This window comes from Patella vulgata, chromosome 2 (assembly GCF_932274485.2).
Source record: "Patella vulgata chromosome 2, xgPatVulg1.2, whole genome shotgun sequence".
In the NCBI taxonomy this organism is placed as follows: Eukaryota; Metazoa; Mollusca; class Gastropoda; family Patellidae; genus Patella; species Patella vulgata.
This window is the reverse complement of record NC_065880.2, coordinates 24,601,661-24,626,136: the sequence shown is the minus strand read 5'-3', so window position 1 is coordinate 24,626,136 and position 24,476 is coordinate 24,601,661. Positions and strand designations below refer to the sequence as shown.

The 24,476-nt window shown below is 34.1% G+C and overlaps 1 protein-coding gene across 4 annotated transcripts in view; it reads right to left on the bottom strand.

Moving 5' to 3' along the window:
• LOC126811825 (prominin-1-A) overlaps positions 1-24,476 on the bottom strand; it is a 50,968-nt gene that overhangs the window by 13,668 nt on the left and 12,824 nt on the right. For all 4 annotated transcript variants that reach the window (XM_056098610.1, XM_050537750.2, XM_050537752.2 and 1 more), the window contains exons 2-16: positions 16,579-16,640; positions 14,920-15,125; positions 14,118-14,253; positions 13,637-13,703; positions 12,940-13,023; positions 12,377-12,567; positions 11,888-11,956; positions 11,609-11,672; positions 10,013-10,092; positions 7,664-7,737; positions 7,225-7,371; positions 6,572-6,701; positions 6,066-6,157; positions 5,519-5,600; positions 4,870-5,016 (exon numbers count right to left, since the gene is read on the bottom strand). In XM_056098610.1, coding sequence (XP_055954585.1) covers positions 4,870-5,016; positions 5,519-5,600; positions 6,066-6,157; positions 6,572-6,701; positions 7,225-7,371; positions 7,664-7,737; positions 10,013-10,092; positions 11,609-11,672; positions 11,888-11,956; positions 12,377-12,567; positions 12,940-13,023; positions 13,637-13,703; positions 14,118-14,253; positions 14,920-15,125; positions 16,579-16,640 — 1,631 coding nt within the window. The remainder of the gene's footprint in view (positions 1-4,869; positions 5,017-5,518; positions 5,601-6,065; positions 6,158-6,571; positions 6,702-7,224; positions 7,372-7,663; positions 7,738-10,012; positions 10,093-11,608; positions 11,673-11,887; positions 11,957-12,376; positions 12,568-12,939; positions 13,024-13,636; positions 13,704-14,117; positions 14,254-14,919; positions 15,126-16,578; positions 16,641-24,476) is intronic.

The window sequence follows — 24,476 nt, the reverse complement described above, 5'->3', positions numbered from 1 at the left end:
CTGGCAAATATGACTGAAATTAGAGCAATGTTTTATAATATCAATGATAGCCAATATGCTCCAGTACAACTAACTTCCTAAACTAAAGGCAATATCACGAAAACTTAAATCTTAAATTACAATATTTTAATGATTCAGCCTTTTCATTCGCTTAAAAATAAAACTCAGACAGATTTTACCTTTAAGCCAAGCAAAAGACTGTATTCATAAAATATTTTAGTTCAATATACATGTATTTAAGAATAATGGTGCTGAACTGTGGAAACCTTAGAGTCAGTGTGCTTGTATGCCAGGAAAATTAAATATCTAACTTTTAATTATACTTTAAGTAATGTACTTAAATTTAATAACAAGTTGAATGCTGTAACCTGTAACTGTAACCCTTGTCCCACGAAGAAAGAGCTCTGAAAAGCTCTATCCTTTCATATATAAATTCTATTCAATAATATTTCATCTAAAAGCCATGCTATGTTCTAATAATTCAGACATTCATTCATCACATCATTCAGGGTAATACATACAAAATACAAACATTTGTCACAATTTCTCAACAGATTACTGAATACATCAAAAAATTCTACCAACAGAATGCACCAATGAGGCTAATGAAGAAAGGGAAATTTTGTCAGGGGAGGGACTTCTTTTTATTTGCTCGCCAAGAGTGTACACGAGCAGACATTGTTTTTTCATCCTATCCAACCAGCTAGACACTATTCCTTGACAGAACCTCCTGCACAACTGATAATGCTGGAAAATCTTGTCTAACACTAGAATAGAACACAGAATCTCCTGGTTAGTGAGCCAAATATATACCGGTATGTTATAATTTTACTGTAGAGAAAAATATCAGTAGTCTAATATTTTTCTTTTATAAATGAAATGTGATAAAAATTAATTCAATTAACAATATTTCTAATGCCTTCCATTTTATTGTTAAAAAAAACATTAACTTCTCTTAACTCTTTATAAATCAGTTCCATAAATTTCTAAAACAATCTGACAAATTAACAAATTTACTGTATAAGAATAAATACTGGGGACATTAATTTAATAGATCAATATTTTAATAACAATTAAAAGAGAAAGCAAAAGTAAAGTGGTCATAGAGACACTGCGTTTCAGATCGCTGACATGTCAAATTTAAATTGTTCTTTAATCTTTACGTGAAAAGAGGACCCTGGAGATAAGTCAGTCTATGAAGCTTTATATTATCATTTTTATTTTAAAAAAAATATATGGGTGAGAAAATTTAAAATTTTAATATTTATGCACATTTTAAAATAGTTAGGCACAGCTTGATTGAAGCGATAACATAGTGAACATCCAGGTATTTAAGTTCAAAGTCATCAGAACTAACAATGACGGCCGTTGTTCCATTCCGGCACAAACCTTTTTATGGTGTGGGCATGAGAGTCACGTGATCAGTGCAGACTCTAGTTTCTGTATATAATTATATGGTTCTATCATGAAACTTTGGTTATGAAATCCAAGTCAAAATTTTTGCTTCAAGCTTCATGAGCTATTAGTGGTGGCTGGTGTTGTACACAAAGCAGAAAGTGCTTCTTTTGTTAACAGACCAGATTCCATTTGTTTGGACAAAAAAAGTCTTGTATCTTTTAGTAATCCAAATAACATAATTCTTAGCAAATTTAACCCTGGTGCGGACACTTTGCACGAAATGAAATGACATGAAATGGGGTTTAACGTCCTACTGTTCTGCTCCGAACTAGGCTAATGAAGACGGGCATACGCCATACAGTGTGCTATGAGGAAAATTTTGCCCAGACAGCGGCACTACGGCTTACTCTTATATCAAATTCCAACTGTCAAGAGATCTTTTACGTGCACACCAATGTGTACACGCGACCTGTTTTTCGTATCATCCGAATGACTAGAGAGTTGTCCTTGTCAGACCATCCGTCCTGCATCACTGACAAGGGGGGTGGGGAACTTGCCTGAAAACATGTGGTATGAAAAACATTGTCGGCAACAAGGGGTAATCAGACCCCAGACATAAATTGTTTTTAGGATGCATAATTTTATTCAAATACGATCAAACTAGAGCTTCATATAATAACTGAGTAATAATCAATCAGAGTAACAAACATTTGAGGTATTACCAGTGACAATATGAATTATAAGGTATTTTTGAAACCATACAAATCTACAAATAACTTTATTGTCATTTCCATGTAGAATCGTCTTTTGATGGGGTTGGTAGAGTACCTAGATTTCTAGATTTGCTTTCGGATCTAGATTACTAGAATGACCAACACAATATCATCAGTAAGAAAGATTCCAAAAACAAAGCTAGCACCGAGTGCAGAGCAGAAAAGACACTTGTCTGATAATGTAATACTCTTAGTTTCTTGTTTAACTGTGAATGTTAACACTGCCTCACTTCCGTTCTTTTTGCAGCATTATACTCAACATTAAGTAGCTAACAATGTATAAAATGTTTGCAAGACAATTATGAACCAGTTCCTTACAAACGTTAAGGATATGGTCATGGGGTACCGAAATACCCCTTGTATATGCACAAGGGTTAAGCAGTAAGATACAAAATAAACAGACTGTGACATATATTACAGGGTTCATGCATTCTAGTAGAACACAAAAATATTTGTTGCATCATGCTTTCTAAGTTAATCTAATTAGAAAAAAAATATTTTTCATTTCTTGTAATAGAATAAAATTATTAAATAATAGATACTTTTTCTAAAAATTAAGAATGATAAAAACAATAGCATTCATCTATCATTTCAAAATGGCTTGTCTTTTAGACATGGACACAATATTATCAGATATTTTCAAGCAAACCGTGGGCTAATTTGGTCTATATTAATATTGTGATTAGCCGATATTATAAACTGCAATTAAATTTATTCAAGATTTATCACTCTATATGTCCTGTTAGCTATTCATTAGGGTAGTAAAATCATTACGGTACACAAAACGAAACCACGGTTATTCTGGGTCAAGTCATTACAGTAAACACAATGAAACCTGGTTATTCTGGGTAAACTCATTACAGTACACAATTAATGAGACTTAGTTCCTAGTAAACTCGTTACAGTACGCATACAACAAAAATAGTTTCTGGTAAAAACGAAACCTAGTGCCAAACCTAGTTCCTAGTAAAATCATTACAGTACGCTCCGCTCCGTCGCCTCTCACAAACGATCGGCACCGACACCTGTAACCCAGATTTTTTCAGGCACTTCAGGTTCTGTCCCCCCCCCTCCCCTAACATTCATGGGGCCTGTACGACGTTAAGGAGCATAAAAACGGTCTGACTATTCATTTCATTTGTGCAAACCAGTGAGGTATTACGATAGAAATAGATGCTAGGTTCCCGCTATTACACATTTTCTTTGGGGGGTGGGGTTCCTTCACGGTAATCCCCACTCCTTCGCCTCTCGTAGAGGACCGGCATCGTGGTCTGTAACCGGAAACATTTTTGGGCATTTCAGGTTCTGCACCCCCTAACATTCATCGTGCCCGTACACCTATGCATAACTGTTCATATGATATTACAAAAACTGCTGATATAAAGATTGTTCATATGATATTACAAAAACTGCTGATATAAACTAGGAACTCTCTATCACTACAATAATTAATAATGCTCACTTCTGAATAGAGGCATTAATGAATACACATTTCTGCTGACTGGTATTGTAGAGGTGCATGCTGACTCAATTTACATGATTTCCCAGCTTCCCTATCTTCTTCATCTTAAATGATTTCAGGATAAGGATAAAAATGGTTTGAGAGAGAAAAATGGGGTTTAACGTCCACTTGACACAAACTAGGTCATTTTGGGACCAACACATGGATCAATTTTATTTCAATAATTTGCTTGCACGTAGGGGTCTTTAGCAGTGAGAGGAAACCGGAGGACCCGGAGAAAACCCACGAGGTTGGACAGGCGACCCTTCTCCTTGACATGTACAACCGGGGAATCGAAACCACTCTAGTTGACTTAATGACAGACCTTATAGTACAGTGCGCATGTGCTAACCATTCAGGCATTTAACCCCCCAAAGTGGTTTGAAACATTACTAAAGACTATACCATCAAGAAAGACAACATATATGTTTACCCTTTTAGAAATGTAAACATGGATTTGTGTGTGACAAATGCATTTCTTTTTAGCAAAAGTCAACTTTCAAAGTGTGAGCAGTATTAAATATTTCCTATCATACATATACACTCCATTACATTATATATATACCTAGTCAACAAATCTTAATCTATTCATAATGCTTATAACATGCACACATATCATTCATTAACCATGCACTAATATTACCCACTCTTTTCATCTAGGAAAAAAATCAGTATTAAGATACAATTAAATTACACAGAAAAGTGTCATTGGAAGAAAAACAAAATTAAAACTATTTATCTTAAATATTTGTATTAACCCCTTCAAAGAAATTCTACTAAATAACAGTGGCATGCTGAGGTTTAGTGATATCCATGGCCAACCCCTTGTTTGTATGCCCCCAAGACTCTCTGGCACTGAGAAATGTCAGAAAGGAAGATATTCTAAATTTGTAAAAAAAGATGAAACAAACTTTTTAGTCAAATTAAGTAGGGTAGATTGAACACCAAAGTTAACAGCGATAATTTAAAAAAACTTAATCTTAATTTCACTCTTTGATTGAATGCCTCCTGAAATGGATGTCAGGGGGCATCCCCATCCCCACCCCCACAGACTCTTTACAAGCCATTGCTAACTATATCCAATCCTTCTACTGAATCCAAAGGACATAAAACTATCAAATAAAATGATCTGGCGATAATTATATAAACGAAAAGACAGAATATATAAACAAAGATGAAATGAATATATTTTGTTACCTCTTCTTCGTATGCAACATAGTCAATGTTACCAATTCCTGCCTTTCCAAAATCAGTAATTTGTTTTTTTAATTCTGGTGATAAGATTGTTATATTGTTAAAATTGATATTTGAGCTAGCGATGTCATCAATCTGGGTATTAACCGACTGAAAAGAAAAACATAATTATTATTTCTGTCATTACATTAATGAGGGAGAGAAGAATGCGTCAGAATGAAAATCGGAAAATCAGTATTCATTAGGCACAATATTTCAAACTAAAAGGCAATATAGACATTGAGTTCATACACATTAACTGTTAATTTGAGCTTTAAGATATAAACCTACTGTTAATTTGGGCTTTAAGAGATGAATTTACAGTTAATCTGAGCTTTAAGATATGAATTTACTGTTAATTTGAGATTCAAGATAAATGAACTTACTGCTAATTTCAGCTTTAAGATAAATGAACTTACTGTTAAATGAAGATAAATGAACTTACTGTTAAATTGAGCTTTAAATGAAATGAAATGAAATGGGGTTTAACGTCCTACTGTTCTGCTCCAAACCTGGGCTAATGAAGACGGGCATACGCCATACAGTGTGTTATGAGGGAAATTTTGCCCGGACAGCGGCACTACGTAAATTGAGCTTTAAGATATGAACTTACTGTTAAATTGAGTACTGAATCTAAACTGATTAGATTTTCTAAATATGCTGCTGTATAGATAGCTTGATTGTTTTTACAGTTACTGAAATATAAATGATCATATTCAAATTATATGAACTGATTTCTTTGAGGTTACTTTGAGGTGGAGATTACTGTGTTAAAATGCACTGAAGTTTCACTGACATCACTGAAGTTATCCAGCCACAGTACAATTTTATTTCAATAATTCACTTGCGTGTAGGGGTCTTTAATAATGGGAGGAAACCGGAGAACCTGGAGATAACCCACAAGATTGGGCAGTCAATCCCACAGATAGTGGTGGTATTGATACTACACAATATCATTAAATGACAGACTTTATGATTGAATGTACATGCATTAGACTATTCGGCCACGCAACCCCGTTTTTCACTGAAGAGTCAGGACCCTAAAACAAATTGAGTCAAAATATACTGTTTGCCTAAAAATATAACCTTCAATTGTGTAATTATACTATTTCTGTCAAAAATATATCAATTCTATTGAATATACAAAGATGACTACTTACTTGAGTATCTGAACAATACTTATATTAGCATTAGGCTTTTGATATAACTTCTGTGACAGGTCATAACCTTGTGTAAATTGGTCCTCAAATGGCTGCAAAAGAAAGAAAGAAAATATCCCATACCAGTATATACTTTAAAAAAAATTAAACTTTTTTAATTTAGGTTGATGCATTTAGGTTGATCTGTGATTTGACATGCTCCTTACAATAATTTTTTTTCGAATGATAAGTGGAAATCAGCTAGTTCACGAATTTAAGATTAAATTTTGGCTTATCGTTTTGTCTCAACACAGGCTTTACCTATGGGCAAAAAATTCTCAATGAAGACAAATTGCACAAATAAATCAACATAATGAAAGAGGTATAGCCATTTTAAAATATAGTGCCTTGCCAGGCTCTGTTGATTCTTTAAAAGAATGATTTGTTCATCTTAGGAAGGGCCAAGCACTCCTCTTCATTTCTTACACACAGATAGAGACACAACATAACTGTGTCACAATACTCACCTTTAGAAGGTTGGGATCATGAGTTTGAAAATATCTGCAGACTTCAGTATAGACTAATCCACCCGGTATAAACAATATGATACAGATTATCATCAATATCCATGAGAACATAAAGGAAAACGCAACACCACTAAAACACAAAATATTAATAAATACTCATAATTCATAGGTTTAACAATCAAAATAATATGATGAGGGGTTTTAAACTTCAAAATATAATATTCCCCATTAACCCACTCTAGATCTCTCCTTTTCTATGCCATAAAATTTATGGAGCCAAGGTGATCAAATGGTAGGGTACTGGCCTCCGGAGTAGAATTTCCTGGGATTGAATATTTAGGATTTTTGAAGTCCAATTCTCAATTGTCTGATGGATCTGACAAGGAAAGTTAGTCTAGAATTTTGGATGGGACAAAAAATCTAAGTTTAGCCACATTTGAGTGCATATAAACAATCCCTTTGGAGTTTTAATTTGAAGAAGAAAAGACTGAAATTCTGCTGTTTGGGCAAAATTCTTCACCTCACATTGCAAATAAATTACCATATGTTGGTCTCAAAATGACTGAAGTGTTGTGTTTATGAGACTTTAAACCTCATTCAATTTCATTAAATATTGACATATCATAATAATTAGTGCAAAGTTAAATACTCACGCCATCAAAAAATTTCCTCCAGCTCCTGTATTACAGCATGCTGCCCCACGTCCTGGTCGTTCTCCACATAATCCAAACAGAACTCCCAAACAATAGCACACTAAGATTAATAGGAACACACAGCTTATTGCTATACCAGCATACCAACTAAAAAGCAAAGAATTTGCAGTGTTAATGCCCACACAAACAATCTAATAAAATCAGTCAGCAAATTTCTTACAAATATTTTGATAGTCAATTATTCTTAAACACTACCTTTTACAGGTAAGAACAGTGTCATAAATGGTGGCATAGACAAGATCACCAAAATATAGACTAGATCACCAAGATGTATTATACTAATCCTACTGTTTCAAACAGACATCTTGGTGACAAAGACTTGGATGACAAATAGACAATATAAAAGGAAACTAATAACAATTGAAGTATGTATACTTACATATAATTTCCATATTGTTTGACATCTTCCTGACTATTATCTAGTTGAGTTTGAAAATTTGTTAATGGATTCATCTGTAATGTAAATAATCATATGTACTGGTAACAATAATATGAAGTAAAATATGTAAATAATTTATTAACTGCATGTTTAATATACTAATAGCATTCAACAATTACATCACCTATTACCAGAAAATTTCATATTTTTAAAATAACAAGATCTCCTAGTCATTTGGGTCAAAAATAAAACTGTTGACAGGGATGTAGCCCGGATTTGTTGAGTGGTGGAAAAAATAGCCTATGAGTGGAGGGAGTACAAAAATTTTTTTGGAGGGGGGGCGTTGTCTTTTATGAAAATTCGACCTTTCTTGGTGTATTTTCAGAGCATCTGCTGCAGTGATGGGATTTCAAAAAATTTCATGTCGGACATTTTTTCCCGAAAATAAAGGGGCATAACTCTTACCGTAATTTAAGCAGACGTTTTCAAAACACAATTAAGTATCACGTGTCAACAAAATATATCCAAATTCATATGTAAAAAAAAATAGGTGCACCTCGTTATATTTCATGTTTAAAACCCGTACGGTATTCAAATTTATGTCAATAATATTCCTACAAAATTACATGACATCGTAATACTATAGAATTGGCAGCGTGCCGACTGCTGCTGATTTGTTTCAAACTCCCCCAAAATTACCGTATTTTTCGGGTCATACGTCGGTACATTTTTCAGCAAAGTCCAACAATCGTCCAATACTCTGTTTCGATTTATATACGGAAGGTAAAAAAATGACATCCCGAAATTTATTTGGCCGTAAACCGTAGTTAACGACGCTCTAATGAGCGAGTGACACCAACTAACTGCTAAATAATTGCATTCGACTGTAGCACGCGCTATCGTCTAAAACAATTAACTACTTACGTCATTCCAATCGAAATATTCGTCAACATTTCTTAGCGTGTTTATTTATTTATTTAAAGACATAAACCCCCTTCAAAATATGATCATAAATCTGACAATATGCCATCAAAATAGAATCTTTTCTCGGACATCAGGCGTATTGAATTCAGCACGTATACATCTCTTAATTTCACGTGTCTCGCGAGATTTATACTTTCATTTTAATTACTGAACTCTATAAGCGCCATGTGTGTGAAATATCTTTATTTAACTTCAGCTTCCACCGAAAATATATCACAGACAAGTTATCGGATACAATGTATGTTGATTTGAGGTGTTATATACTATCAGGATATGTGACATATATGACTAATTTCTACGTGTTATTGTCCGACACAAAGGAGATTAAAATGTGAGACAATGGTCTGGAGAAATCACAGGTTAATCAGATTAAGTTTATAATCACTCTTATTGGACTGATATATCGTCCGACAAAGGAGAAGCAATGACTTCTGTTCAGGATTGATTTGATGAATTGTCCGATAAAGAATTATATTAAGTCAGCCAATCAAGGCAGAATAGTAGTTAATCAAGGTAGGTGTGTAAGACGATATAACACGATAATAGTCGATCGCTTATTTACCTAATCAATCCAGCCTATTATCAACGATAATCGGGTTGCACGGTAGTTATACACTCAGTACACTATATTAATTTTGGAATTTGAATATTATTCACCATGTCTTGATGTCCGATTGGACATATTCCCGGTCGGACAATTTTGGGCGTTTCGAAAAAAAATCCCATCACTGATCTGCTGCCTTTTGTATTTGCTTAAGTGCAAATCAAATTTCCATTTATATATTCAAATTTTTACCAAATTCACTGAATTTTCATCAATGATACAGAGGCTCTGCCAGGGATCTAAAAACTTTTAGATAACGACCGAGCATAAAATTGCCCCACCCCACTTGGTAAATTTTGAGCGCTGAGTTTGTGTACAGAGAAGGACGAAGGGGTTTAATTACGACTGGGCTGCTTTCTTCGATTTTTTCTTTGTGCTGGGCGGCAAAAATAGTGCCACTCGGCGTGGCTACATCCCTGTGTTGATATAATTTGAAAGCGGGGTTTCTCCTCTGGATCCTTCCCACAGCTAAAGAACCCTATGAGTAAACAAATTTTTGAAATAAAAATTGTACCATGTCTTAGTCCCAAAACTCTCTCTCTCTCTCTGTATACATTGGAGTGCACATAAAAGATCCCTTGGCAGTTGGAATTTGATATAAGAGCAAAATTTCCCTCATAGCATATACCCATCTTCATTAGAACAGTCGGAGTAGAACAGTAGGATGCTAAACCATGCTATTGGTCCTTAATTTGTACCATATGCAGGCAAGCATTAATCTCCCATTAACCCAGAAAAAACATGCAATGTGAAAGACTTACTGTATTTTGTATACTACTTTTATAATCATTTATACCAGTAACCATCTGTGTTCTTATCTTGTTCACAGCTGTCGATGCCTCTGAAAAAAAGAAATCCACTTGTATGTTATTTAAAGGTATATATACACCTGCGTATAACACACACTTTTTCCCCTGAGCAGTCCCCCCTGAACTTTCAATGCACAAAAGAGCGAGGTCCTTTTTAAAACACAGCCTGTATGACCGATTTTGGAATTGTATTTCACTGACAGTTTGACTAGTTATAACTAATATAACTACGAGATAATGCTAAATATATTCACCATAATTTATAAATATATTACTCATGCAGTCATAAATCAAAATTTGAAGATCTACAGTGATAAATATCCATTTTGAACATGTGTGAGAAAACTTTGAGTTGTCCTATCTCAAATAATTGTAGATTCATCACCCAATATACCATATATTATACAAAAAATATTACAGATGGAAAACACATACAAATTCTTTTCTTTTTTTTTTGTAAACAACCAACATTGCACAGGATAAATACATTGTGAATATTGCTGTTCCGATAGGTCTGTACAATGCATGATCCACGCAAAATTTTATCTGTGTGTTATATAGGAGAATATCAATTTTTCCTGAATTTCCGGGAAGGAACAGCATCTTCAAAACAGAAAAATAGGTTGCGAAGTAACGAAACATATGCCCACAGCAGCTAAGTAGTCCAAGCAGTCAACATGGGTTTTTGCATATTTTTTCTTTCGTCAGTAACAAAAACATTTACAACACACTAAAATCTGATTACGAATAACCACCCAGTAAGTAATCATTAGAAATCATTAGAATATGTTTGGCTTCTAGTTCTGCCCAACACTAATGTTAAGTCATCCTCGGTATCCCCAGTGGTCTCATTTAGTTTCACTCCACTAATCCATGGGATCATCCATGTGAGAAACACATATTCAAATTATCCATCCTTGATTACTTTGCTATTTTTATCAGTCAATCAAAAAAATTGTTAAATATAAAAGATGTTGACAAGGGGAGGTAACTGTCACATTGTAGAATCAAGCTACAATCAAGGTCAGATAATTTGAATACATGAATACCCCATGGATGAACCCAGGGTATAGTGGCTTAGAACGGAATGAGACCACTGGAGATACTAAGGATGATGTTTAGTTAACAAAACATTTAATATCAAGGGCCATAACACTATCAGAAATCATTGAAAACCAATATGATTCTTCGTCTCATGGCCTTAAACACTATGTTTAAATTCAAAGTCAATTGGATATTAACTTTCGCTTATAAACCGTCCACAAGATTTTTCAAAGTGATCAATGGCCATAACTCTGACAGTAAATTTTGGGAGATTGTCTCATGACCTTAACCCCTGTTAATAAATTTAAAATGAATCAAATATTAACTTTAATCTCTGGGCGTCCACAGGCAATTACAGATGCCCGACCGATGACCAGTAGCACTGACAGAGGTGAGGACAATAAATATGACCACATTTCAATGTAGGCATATAAAAAGAGTGATTTTAGCTACAGAAAGTGTATTGCTGTACATGAATGAAAAGAAAATGTAACAATGGCCTACCATCTATATTGCTTCTAATGACATCTGTAGAATTCTTCTTTACGTCATTCACTTTACCTTCGGCCTAAAAATAACAACACAAATTCAATATACGTTAACTTTAAATGCGGCTCTATAACAAAAAGACTTCACAATAATTCTGTTAGAAGCAAGCCTTACGTCGGCATTATACTGAAAATTTGTCTTATAACAAAACATTCTGTAGATGTAGTGATGTTTAAGTATGCATATGTACATTTAGACAAAGTCATAAACAGATCTTAAAAATTTTATTCTCACCTCTCTCACAAATTCGGAAATATTCAAACTATCGGATACTTTTGTGATCTCTGTAGAAAAGTCACCCAACTGAAATAATATTGAAATATTTTAGGGAATATAAGTTGATGTCACCAGGGTCACTATTTACAAACAAATACTATAATAGCTATTCTCTCAACATGTGGAATCTAAGACTTTACATTAGGGCCGTCTTGTCAATTACAGAGGAAACGATTGTCACTACTAGATCATAAATATAATAGAAATATTCTATTTAGATAAGCTGACATAATTGTTGGTAGCAGGGAAGATAAATGCTGTTTCAGGTGGGGGCTATTGTTAAATCAATCTTTAAGAACAATTGAATGCCATTATATTTTAAGAACAGCTGTCAAGTAAACAATAAAAATCGTGAAATTAGGTGAAATATTCTAAAGATTAGGTCTGAACAACAAGCATAAATGTGTGAAATCCATTATCACTGTAGGTTCATAAGCAGTCATTTACCTTACTGAAATCAGCATCTGTATTGTAATCATTTAAATCAAGTTTATTACATCCACTCGCTCTACTAGCACATGTAGTATTAATGTCTTCCTTTAGTTGCTTTAGCTCTTCTGTTAAGTTATCTCCATTAGTTTTCAAATCAAGTAATGTTGTGTTGATAGTTATTAGTTCATTTCTAGCTTCATTAACCTCTGTAATGGTTAATCAGGCAAAAACATTTTAATACCTAGTGTGATAACAACCAGTATGATAGTACTTTTATGGATGTTATCACTGCCCTTTTGGAAATGTGAAGTCATCAAAATTAAAAGTCTGTCAATTGTCCAAGGAACAAGCATGTCAAGTTTTATGTTGATTATATTGAACTTGTTTAAAAGAGTGTCGCCCCCAGAGAAGAAGAACATGAGAAACAACTAGATAAGTAGCACTTTGGGGCCAGTTACTGCTCCAAAAATCAAACCACAAAACCTGTATTCTAAATCCAATACCTTTCTAGGTACAGTTTTTAAGATGCCACATTAAATTCCGAACTGCTCAGATATTTTAAAATATTTATCACTTACTGTTACTAAGATCTTTGGCTTGATTTAAGTAAGTACTGGCATTAACTAACTTTAATACTCTATCTACAGCTGTAGCTGCTGAACCTGTAACAAAAATATTAGATTTTATATAACTTCAGGTTTTTCCAATTTCTTTTTGTTTTATATTCAAATCTATATTTCATACTTTGCCGGCCTTACTTGTGTACTTTAAGCAACCAAGGAAAATACAACTCTTTCAATCATAATCATGCCATGACATCATTCAGACTGATCTATATTTAAACTCACTAAAGTCTTGCGCATAACACATTCAACGTCATACATCTGAATGTCGGCCATATGTTAGTTCCTATGAGGTGTAGAAAATCATAACCATAAAGAAATATAGAAAATATAATTTTAATTAGATTGGGTATTTCTGTCCATGGAAAAGATAAAATTATACATTTATGAAGAGTTAGACCTTTGGTACATTTATTAGCCTTGTTACTTTTGATAACAAAGTTGAAGCTAACTTACTATGAGGATGGGAAGGAAAATTTACACCTGCAGCCTCCTGATTAATCACTCAAATATACAAACAACAAATTTAACTGGCTTTGTGATATTATCAAATGAATAATGGCTGACAAAGATTAAAAAATCCAAGCAACATGATATGAGAAAAGTGCCGTCTATAATATGTTGGAATGAATATCTGCCAAATGAAACTTACTGTTAATTGATGTAATTATATCATTTCTTGCGCTATCAAATTTATCTAATGCTTGTTGTTGTAAATCCTGAAAAAGATAAAAAAAAAACCAACCAATTTAAATTTCATCGTGATATGTCTGATATATTATAACATATCCCAGACACTATGCATATTTAAATGAGTGTCAGCTGGTCTGATCATAGTGATAGCAAATATCATTGATAATAATGATTAAAGTTGATTTTAACAAACACTGAGATATTTCAATATCGATCGACACAAATCTAACAAGTGGCATTAATTATCCATCCAAGGATTGGTTTAGAGAAAATGGTTATGTTTTCCAGTTTTTGGGGACAAGTAACTTTATTTTACAAATAGGCATTTCTCATATTAATCAACTGGATAACTTGCCAATCCGTAAAGGTGTGAGGTTGTACTACAAATGGCGTTAACTACTATAGTTCATAAGATTAAGAATAGAATTGGTGATACTTACATTAACTGTGTCATTTACATATGTTCTTATTTTTGTTAGGGCACTATCGATTGTACCAAGTGGTCCTTCATTATTCTCATTTTCCAGTTTCTGGTGTATTAAATCACTTGTAACAAAGGCACAGACTATTCCAGCTCTGAAATAAATATAGAAGAATTTGTCATATAACTAGGGTGGTACAGGCACTGGCTCACTAAAATCAGGTGCCAGGTTTGATTCTGCTGATTTCCCCATATCTGGTAATTATTTCTATTAAAAGTATGGCAATTTTGGTATATATCTGAAGTAGAGACACCCAACCTTACTAGAAAAATACTGGATTCCCTGAAAAACACCCTTGAGTGACGTAAGGAGCGCTTCTTATGTGTTGATCTAATGGCTAACGGTATTGAGAACACTCAGCAATTCAAATGTCCAGTATATACTCTGTGATTAAACAGTTGAGAAAAAAATGTCAGAGTATCATCTAGGCATTTATTTAGACTTTGATATTTATGGTAAACAAATAGCTATTAACATCAAATCATCATGGCCTTGCTTAGGAACGAAGAATGATCAAGGGAGTGGTACACGTTGGCTGCAGGCACACACTGACAAGCCCAATTCAGGACAGGCAATTCTGGCTAATGTGGCTGCAGGTGAAGTTCGGGTTTAAATCAAATCACGTGATAAACATGACTGATTCTCACAGTATGGGGTAGTTTTTTTCAGATTAAAATACTTTGAGAGGGATTTGAGTGTGTTTCTTGTCCAAATATATCATCAAATCACACAGTATCAATATTACAATGAATGTACTTACAAACTGAAAATGTTTATAATGAGGAGAACTGTACAATAGGAAATTTTCTTGCATTTTGCACGTTTAGGATCTTTACTTTTTCTCTTTCCACCACATTTTCCGGCCAAACGACAACAACAAAAGATGCACCCAACAAATGGCATAAAAATGGCAAACAAGAGTCCGAATACCAGACATACTGAAAATCCCATGCCATAATCGGCTACCTAAAATTACAAAATAATATAATAAGTCAATAGGAACTTGGACGTCATCTACTCTCAGATATGTTTACAACAATTGAGATACATCATTAATTTGTAATGGTTTTTAGGCCTCATTTGTGGACCACAAATGACAACAAGGTTGGGAGACAGGGATGATGACAATATACAAGCACATTTCAATGTGGGTGTATAAAAAGTGATCCATCAATATAATTTATCCACTAGTTCAACTATATTTTATTTGAAGTATCAGTGACAGCAAATTGAAGATATTATTTAATCAACTATTAAGGCCAAAGTAATTTTATTGTTAGTTCTTCATGGTCTTGATAAAAATTCTTCATGGTCTTGATAAAAATAAAAAAATTGAGAAGAATAACCAAGTAACTTTTGTTTTTAAATCATTTTTCTTCCCAAAGAAATGAGGCCATAATTTTTTAAATAGTTGTTCTTGAAGAACAAAAATTTTAATTGATGTGGCCTAAAGCATTAGCAATACAGGTACAATTCATACAAGTATATGTAGGATATTGTAGGCTAAGTTACTTTAATTAGAAGCAAGAATTGAGTTATTGATTGTAAGATTATGATCATGTACCTTACACCTATCTATATTAATAATTAAACATTATCGTATCAAATAACACCCTCTGATTCATCAATATCATCAATATTTTAAATCTAAAACAATATATCAAACAAGCTACTTGATATCTATATACAGCATATTCTTAAAGCAGTGGTAACAAGCATTATTAGCCAAAGCCACATTTGATAGCAATAATGGGCAATTGTTTTTACTGGTTCACCAAATCAACATACCGGTACTTAAAACTGAATTGATACATTCTGTTTTGTTTTTGATTAACTCTTCTAAATTATTTAAACAAGCACCGAAGTTGTTTGGTTTTTGGGAATGTATTGGTCATTTGAATCTGAGATGCAGTGGGATAGAGACATTGTTGAAATTTTAAGGCATACGCAGTGGACAAGGGCTGAAGTTTCTTGAGAAAGTCTATAGATGCACTAAGAACTAAGGTGCTGTATACACATTGTTATGTGCATATAAAAACCCATGACAGCTGGAATGCCATTGATGTCCAGACAAAATTTCCCTCATAGCACACAATATGGTGTATGGCCATGTTCATTTGCCCAGTAGGTGCAGAAAAGTAGGATGTTAAACCACATTTCATTCCTTCAAACTAGATGCAGGAACACAACCAAAGCGAAGATAACTAATCATAAATACCACTTTACCACAGTATAGCAATGGCTAATGAGATGACAATGCTTGTAACCATTGCTTCAAAAATATGATCTAGTTGATGAGTTTATATTAGCTATGCTTATTTTCTAGTCCTTGTTCAGATTTTCATAAAAAAAAATAATTTTTGGATTTAGAAAGTTAAAACACACTTCACCTTTTGACTAATGTGTAAATTCTACTTACTTCTCTCCAATCTTCAGTTATTTGGGAACTATCAAAATTTCCTTGAATTAATAATGTTAAATCTGAAAAAAAAAGAAAATATATTAATCAAGCTAATTAAATTATCAATCTACAAACAAGAGCAGCGGTGGGTTTAATCACCCATCAGTGGGTAAGGTCAGGTTATCAACATATGAATAATTTCTTTGTAGCTGAAGTCATAAATGACTAATCGGACAAACAGATTAACGGAAGAAGGACTACGGACAGAAGTGATGGCATAGGTCATTTGGACCACTGCCTGAAGGCCAAAAATGGATTGTTTATAAAAGCAGGTTCAAAGCCAAACTGTGTGAGAAGTAAACTATTTCTTGGATTTTAATAAGACTATGGGATTATCAAACATTGGGACTATATTTTGTTTTAATAAGACTCATTACCAGGTTCTCATGAACAGAGAAAGTTAAACATGCTAATGTTTACTAGTACTAAATGGAATGTCAATATTTAAATTAATTGGCAGTATAATCAAATGTTGTTGACAAACCATTGACAGTGACAGTCTATAAAGTGTACCGGTATATATGTTACAGTCAATTTGTGTAACCAGTCATTTCATGTAATGACTAAACGAATCAGTCATTACGTGAAATGCCTGTGAGCATCAGGCAATACGTGCAATGACTAAAAATTCCAGTCAATACACGAAATGACTAAAAATCATGGTCGGCTGTTAAACCTATAAAAATACACTGTAAACCATTTTTGGACATCAAATCAAACGTTAAATCATACATTGCAGAAAAATATGCATATAGTTGTCAAATCTCATTTTATTTCAAAAATTCTGACTGGTTCATCTCTAAAGTCGCATGTTTTTGCATAACATACTGCTATGACAGCGGTTGAAGCATTTTGATTTTGATATTGTTTTTGAAACATTTGCATCTATTCGTCCCTTGAAACCTGCATCATTGATAACCAGTGTAAGTTTCTATTCTAGAGTGTTGGGCATTGGGGGAGCTATTCCAATTACTATAGGATGAAATTCTATAGTGTTCTACTTAATTTTGGGGGTCTGAAGGAAATAATGACCAGAAATATTCTGTAGTGCAAATCTCATAATTTTTCCTACAGTTTTAAGCTATAGTGTTTTCTGTAGTAAATTCTATAGTTGTCTGTTTGTCTTTAATCAAGTTTTGTGAACAGACTGCACAGTTACTGAGTTAGTTGTCTCACTGTCTTCAGTTTCTTGTAAATACTAACTTCTATGAAGTTGTTATACATGTACATTGAATTTGATTGGCCGAGAAAGTTCATCCAGATTTTCCGGCGTGGTTCTCCCTTGTCAGTGATGCAGGACGGAGAGGCTGACAAGGAAAGCTGTCTAGTCGTTCTGATGGGACGAAAAACGCAATTTTTTGTACAATCGGAGGCAATAATCCAGAAAGTTATGGCCTGAAATGTGCAAATATCGAAAGGGACCGAGATCTTTGGGATATAAAGATATGTTTTAATATGTATTACACACTTCTACACAATTTGCGTACAAAGAGCGGACATTTTGTCGGGCAGTTTCATTTCACTTTTCCCGAAATTCGAATTTAGCCTTCTTTATTGTTGGATGGTGATGTATTTAAATGGTTTTTAAAATCGGAAAAAATGCGATTTTTTTCGAATAATCAGGGGCCATAATCCAGAAAGTGAAGTTCGGTATCCGTGATTTTTAAAAGGAATCAAGATCTTAGTGTGTAATGGTGATATATTCACACGTTTTTTTTTTAAATCGGATAAAAATTGTGACCTCTACAGGGGCCACAAGCTAAAAACGTGATTTTTGGTTCAATCAAGGGCCATAATTCAGGAAGTTACGATCCGATATGCGCGAATATCAAAAGTAACCAATATCTTTGGGTTATAAACATGTATTACATGTTTCATCGTGGGTTTACTTCAGGTCCTTCGGTTTCCTCCCACTGCTAAAGACCCCTTCGCGCAAGCGAATTATTAAAATAAAATTGAACCATATGTTAGTCCCGAAATGACCTAGTTTGTGTTGAGTGGACGTTAAACCCCATCTCTATCTCTCTCTCTCTCTCTCTCGCGCAGTTTTGGCCCGATTTTCACAAAATTCTGACCTCTAGAGGATATACAAGCTAAAATCGAGGGGCGGCCATTTTGTCGGGCAGTTTTGGTCCAATTTTCATGAAATTCAAACTCAGGCAAAATTACAGTGTAACGGTGATATATCCAAACGGTTTTTTTAATCGGATAATAATTGTGACCTCTATAACCTTTAAAATGAACAGATGTGTCCATCAGACAATGACAACATTGTCCTTTTATGTGTTAGGCCTACATATATTGCCTGATTTGCAAAATCTGCAATCAGGCATTAAGTGTAAAAAGAAGGTAGGAATTTTAGTCATTTCGTGTAATGTCTGGATTTTTCAGTCATTACACGTATTGCTTGGTGCTCACAGGCTCTTCGCGAAATGACTGATTTATTTAGTCATTACGTGAAATGACCGATTACACAGGTTGACTGTAACATATACACTTTTAACCATGTTTTTTTGTACAAATTGATTCAGTATATTTAAAATCATTACATACAATGTTTTAAAATATTGACGAAACACTTTTATTATCCTTTTGATTGAGAGGGACCTGTTATAAATTTAAAAGGAGAACATCTTTTATTTTGGTTAGGCCTACCAACAAAAAAAGATTGATACCATTTAAATGTCATGTGTACAGATTATTTACTTTAATGTAGGGTGCCCCACACAGCCAAAATTAAAAGTTGTACATGCCACAGTGAAAGTACACGCTTCAGTGACTAGTCCCGAACTGATTTCTGGCGAGTCATGCAGTGCGAGAATACTGGGCGGTATTTATAGTCAGTATAGTCAATGATGCTATAAATAGCTATCACACGTGAAATTTTCAACACATCCATCGCCTATTAAAACCATAAAAAATCTATTGTTATCGATTCTGAATAACAATAATAATTCTGATTTGTTGTTACACCAGCTTTTAGTAAAATTAATATATCTGAAGCTCCTTCGTTCGGCAAGAATAGCATACTAGTAGTACCTTCCTTTTGTTTTTACACGGTTTTCAAAACAATCGCTGAGTTGCCTAACATGCATATTTCTAAATTAGATTTATTGATCTAGCTTTCTGTAATATTTCGTAGAAAATAGTCTTGATTATCCTGGCCTGTCAATCGGTCGGAGAACGGTAGTAGATTGGTTAAGAGCGACTAATTTCATATTAAGGCAGATAATTTATTTTGCACTAAATAATGACTGGATTCAATGACGGCAGCTTGACAACTTTTTCAGTCTAATTTTTTTAATTATTTGAAATGGTTATAACTTGTTAAATACAACACAACCGTTTAGTTAGGGACTATAAATGTGAGGTGTAAGTTAAGACTTGTTATATATATACTTATTGTGGTATAATTGTTGAAATATTTGGAGATATTTGGAGATATTTATTGATGGTGGGGCACCCTATTTGATATGTATAATTATATACATAATAGTCGCAAGCCTATATTTCATGAGACATGTATGTGACTATATATCTGAAGGACAAAGCCTATTCCTTTAAACCCCTTCAATTTGTCAAAAATTGTTAATTATAGGATATGTACAACTAGAAGGAGTTGTGAAGGACAGGGGCCTGTTTCACGAAATTTTAACTAAGATAAAATCCAGATTTTAGTAATTTGATTGGATAATATTAGATTGATTTTAGTGCTTAGCCAATCAAAATTGAAGTATCTACTAAAAGATTTTATCTTTAGTTAAAATTTCGTGAAACAGGGCCCAGCACTTTACCAGAATATGGCCCCTCATGGCTTTAATCTTAATATCAATTTATAGGCTATTTATACCATTTTTGCCAAAACTTTTATTATGTACATGTGTGCAGAGGTCATACTTGGGTCAAAACTGACGAGTACACATGTTAATATCACTGGCATATCCGTGGTGCATATACTACAAAATATTGGGTGGTTGTCAGATAGAAGTCTAAAATGTAACGTGTATAGACAGGCCTAATTTAAAATACCACCAAATGAGAGCAGAAATAATCATTAAATTTATATCAAATATGTAGCCTGTAGCAGTTACAACTCTCTTTTTAAAAAAATAATCATGATTCAAACATGATTTGGTTATATATAGTTTAAGTCCAGACTGATCAAAAAGTTGTATCTAGGATTTTCAATTTAGATTTCATAAAGTTTCAGCAAATCCCTTGGATAGATAAGATTCTGTACACAGAGAGAGAGAGAGAGAGAGAGATTAACCTCCATTTGACACAAACTAGGTCATTTTGGGACTAACATATGTATCAAATTTTATTTCAATAAATCACACATGAAGAATTAATAAAATGTACATTATTTGTGTATTCTACCTCAATCCACCATCTCCCAAAGCATTGCTAAATAATTTTTTAACCTGTGAAGAGATCAAGTTATGTCATATGTATCTCAGCAATTATAGTACAATAAATAGTTCCTCAATCACAGTTGCTGCTTTGTAAGGGTGAATCATGAGGACAATTTTATAGGAGGGCCCCATTTTAATTTTGTCCTATTTAAAGGTGTTACATGAATATGTATGACTTGATACATAAATGAATATAACTGATATGAAAATCAGGCAGTGAATCATGATTTACATGTTTGTAGGACCATTAACAACATCTTATCTTGTAACTCATTACCAGATTGCTATATATATCATCCATTATCATTAGGATTACGTTCCTATAGATAATACTCCTATTTATACAAAACAAACCTAAACACACCATATAATAGGTTGTTGTATATTGTATAGATAATTTTCGATATTGATTGTCCAGAATAAAATGAAATCAGGCTTAACTTTTATTTCTACACGAATCAGGCTAATGAAAACTAGTATAACAGGCTGTGTGTTATGAAAACAATTTTACCCAGACAGTGTCGTCTCCGCCTTCTGTTCATAAAATTTCAACTTTTTAAGGGGTCTTTCAAGTGAACCGGTGAACTTTGGATTTTCAGCTCATTTGAACAACTGGATGTTTTTCCTTGCTTGGCCCTCCTTCCTGCTACGATGAGTCAATGACGCAGTGAAATCCTGAGGAACGTTTTTGGCCAACACTGTGATGTCAGAATAAAAGGGATGTTATTCAGAAAGTGGGCAAATAAAACTGTACAATGTCTTTGTATTTTTTAAACAAGTATTATAACTGTAATCAGGAATAATTGGTCACCTTGTATTACCTCCCCAGACAATGAACTATAAATCTTTTTAATTACTAATAAAAAACAGCATGACTCACACCATGTTTCTATATGTCTTCAGACAATGGACACAAATTTGTAACTACTTAATACCTGGCACATGGTATCAAACCAAACGACACAATGATATATTAGGTGTCATAGACTAAAACAAGTTTCACCTTGTAGTACAACACGATAGTTGTCAAAAGACATGACAAGGACAGGTAAACACAATGTGTCATTATAAATAAACATGTATAACCAAAATGTTCTTATTGATCAAAGACAATAAAATTTTTAACATTTATAACTTTCTTGGCTTATACTTTCTTGGTTGGAAGAATAAATCTTTTATTTTATAATAAAATATTAGAATTTAATGAATGGGTTTTATTTCAAGTGTACAGACATTTTGAAAGTGGGTATGCACTTGGCAAACAGTTGTGCAATATTAACCCTTTCACTGCGTATACCCGGTAGTACCGGGTATTATAAAATGTCGGTAAAATGCCCGTACCCGGTATTACCGTGTACTCAGTAAAGCCCTCGCTAAAATTAGTACCGTAACTGCAAGTGCCATCTATTGTATTTTCTATACACTAGAACATATTTCCACGTGTTTCAAAGCAGCAACCGTAAAATGGCGGAGTGCATTGAGACAACGTAGACGATGCACTCTCGACGAAGTCGTGAATGACGTCTTGCTGACCAACATGTGGACAATTTCGAGGCGGGTGATACACATAATTCGTTTCCAGTTACTTGATAATGATAGTAGTCAGGACAGTGATTGGTATTATGAAGTGTGTGATTTGTTGCGCGACGTTCCGCCCATGGCTAGCTATGTCTCCCGTGCATGATGAACAAGCCCAATGTGAACACGATAGCCCTGTGTCTGCAGTAGATTCTGACAATAATTCTGATGTTGATAATAATGCTGGCCTGCTGGATCGTAAAATACGTAGGTAATTCCTGATTCCCGAACGTGTAGATCTATTGACTGACTATATTGATAATGATATGGGACTTGGGGATGAAAGTGAAAGTGAAAGTAAAAACAAGGTATTGCAATCCGCACGTGGTCATGGCAGCGGGAGACGTGATGCGCGTGTTCGCGGCGGCATTGCTCATGGCTGCTATTGATATTTTTGTTCATTTTATATATCTTTATCAAAATCCAGTAAAAAAAACAATATCTTTTAAGTATTTCATGGAGAAAAATTCGTTTTCGTGTTAGCTTTAGTGTGAAATGAGAAATCCAAAATGGCCGCCATGACGTCACGTGACTACATTATTATGCAAATTTCCAAAATTCTATTTTTTCCTCTTAGCCCAACCTCATGCCCATCCCAACAGACAAAAAGATTTTTCATAAAAGCTTCCATAAGTACTGCTTGGCATTCAGTTCCAACCTCCCTTTTTTCCTCAAAAAAGGGTCTAGCACAGGCAGTGGATTTACGTCTAGCATTGAAAGGGTTAAGTGAGGTTTCCAGTAAAGATATAACACCATTCATGTGGCTCAACCTCCATCCCAGAATGACATCCAGACAATATGGCAAATTCATCATTGGGTTAGCGGAGTCAGTGAAAAGAAAATTCCTCTGTGGGGATATGCATTGTGTCACTTTGTCCTTTTACATTATATCTTTCTTGTAAATCAATACTTTTTTTCAGTTTAAGTGAAACATATATTATTACAGGCCCCAGACTGTACAGCGCCATGCACGCTTACGTCTGGCCCCCAGATCCAGTCACTTTATTTGATATTTGTTGTTTATTTCTCGCAAAGTCTTGTCCGCAGGTTTGTCTAATCAGTTTTTTTTGTGTGTGTAGTGTGGTTTTCCTGCACTTACTATTATATGAATCCATTCCTCAATTTCATCAAAAACAAAAGAACATTCTTCAATACTACTCCAATTCCAATTGACAATGATTGTATTTTTGATTGTCATTCAACAAATGTATTAATTTTTATTAGCTTTTTCCATTAGAGAAGCCTAGTGATGTGATTGTATCATATAACCATATTACAGAAGCTTTTAGCTAATAAAACATATATATACAAGGATTATATCTAGTGGTAATACAATATTCCATTAATATCACAGCTCACTTAACATGTACTACACTCTCCTACAAACAACTGGGTCTACTCATTTATGAGGTAATAACTACAAATTTTATGTAGGCCTATGTTTAAAGACAAGCGAAATGTTTGCTTCAAATCTTTTATACCAAAATAGGCGGCAAGCACACATTAATATTCCCATTGACTTTAATGTTAATTCTAGTCTCTTTGCCCAGGTCCCACTTTTTCCAAAACTTGTCGCTTGATTGAATGCTTTCTAGTTTCTACATGTATCACACAGACGGAGCAAAAACTAGAGAGAGAGAGAAAGAGAGAGAGAGAAATTGGGTTTGACGTCCACTCGACTCAAACTAGGTCATTTCGAGACTAACATATGGTTTAATTTTATTTCAATAATTCGCTTGCGCGTAGGGGACTTTAGCAGTGGGAGGAAACCGGGGAATCGAAACCACTCCAGTTGACTCAATGACAGGCCTTATGATACAGCACGCACGTGCTAACCATTCGACCATCCAAGTCCCCCCCCCC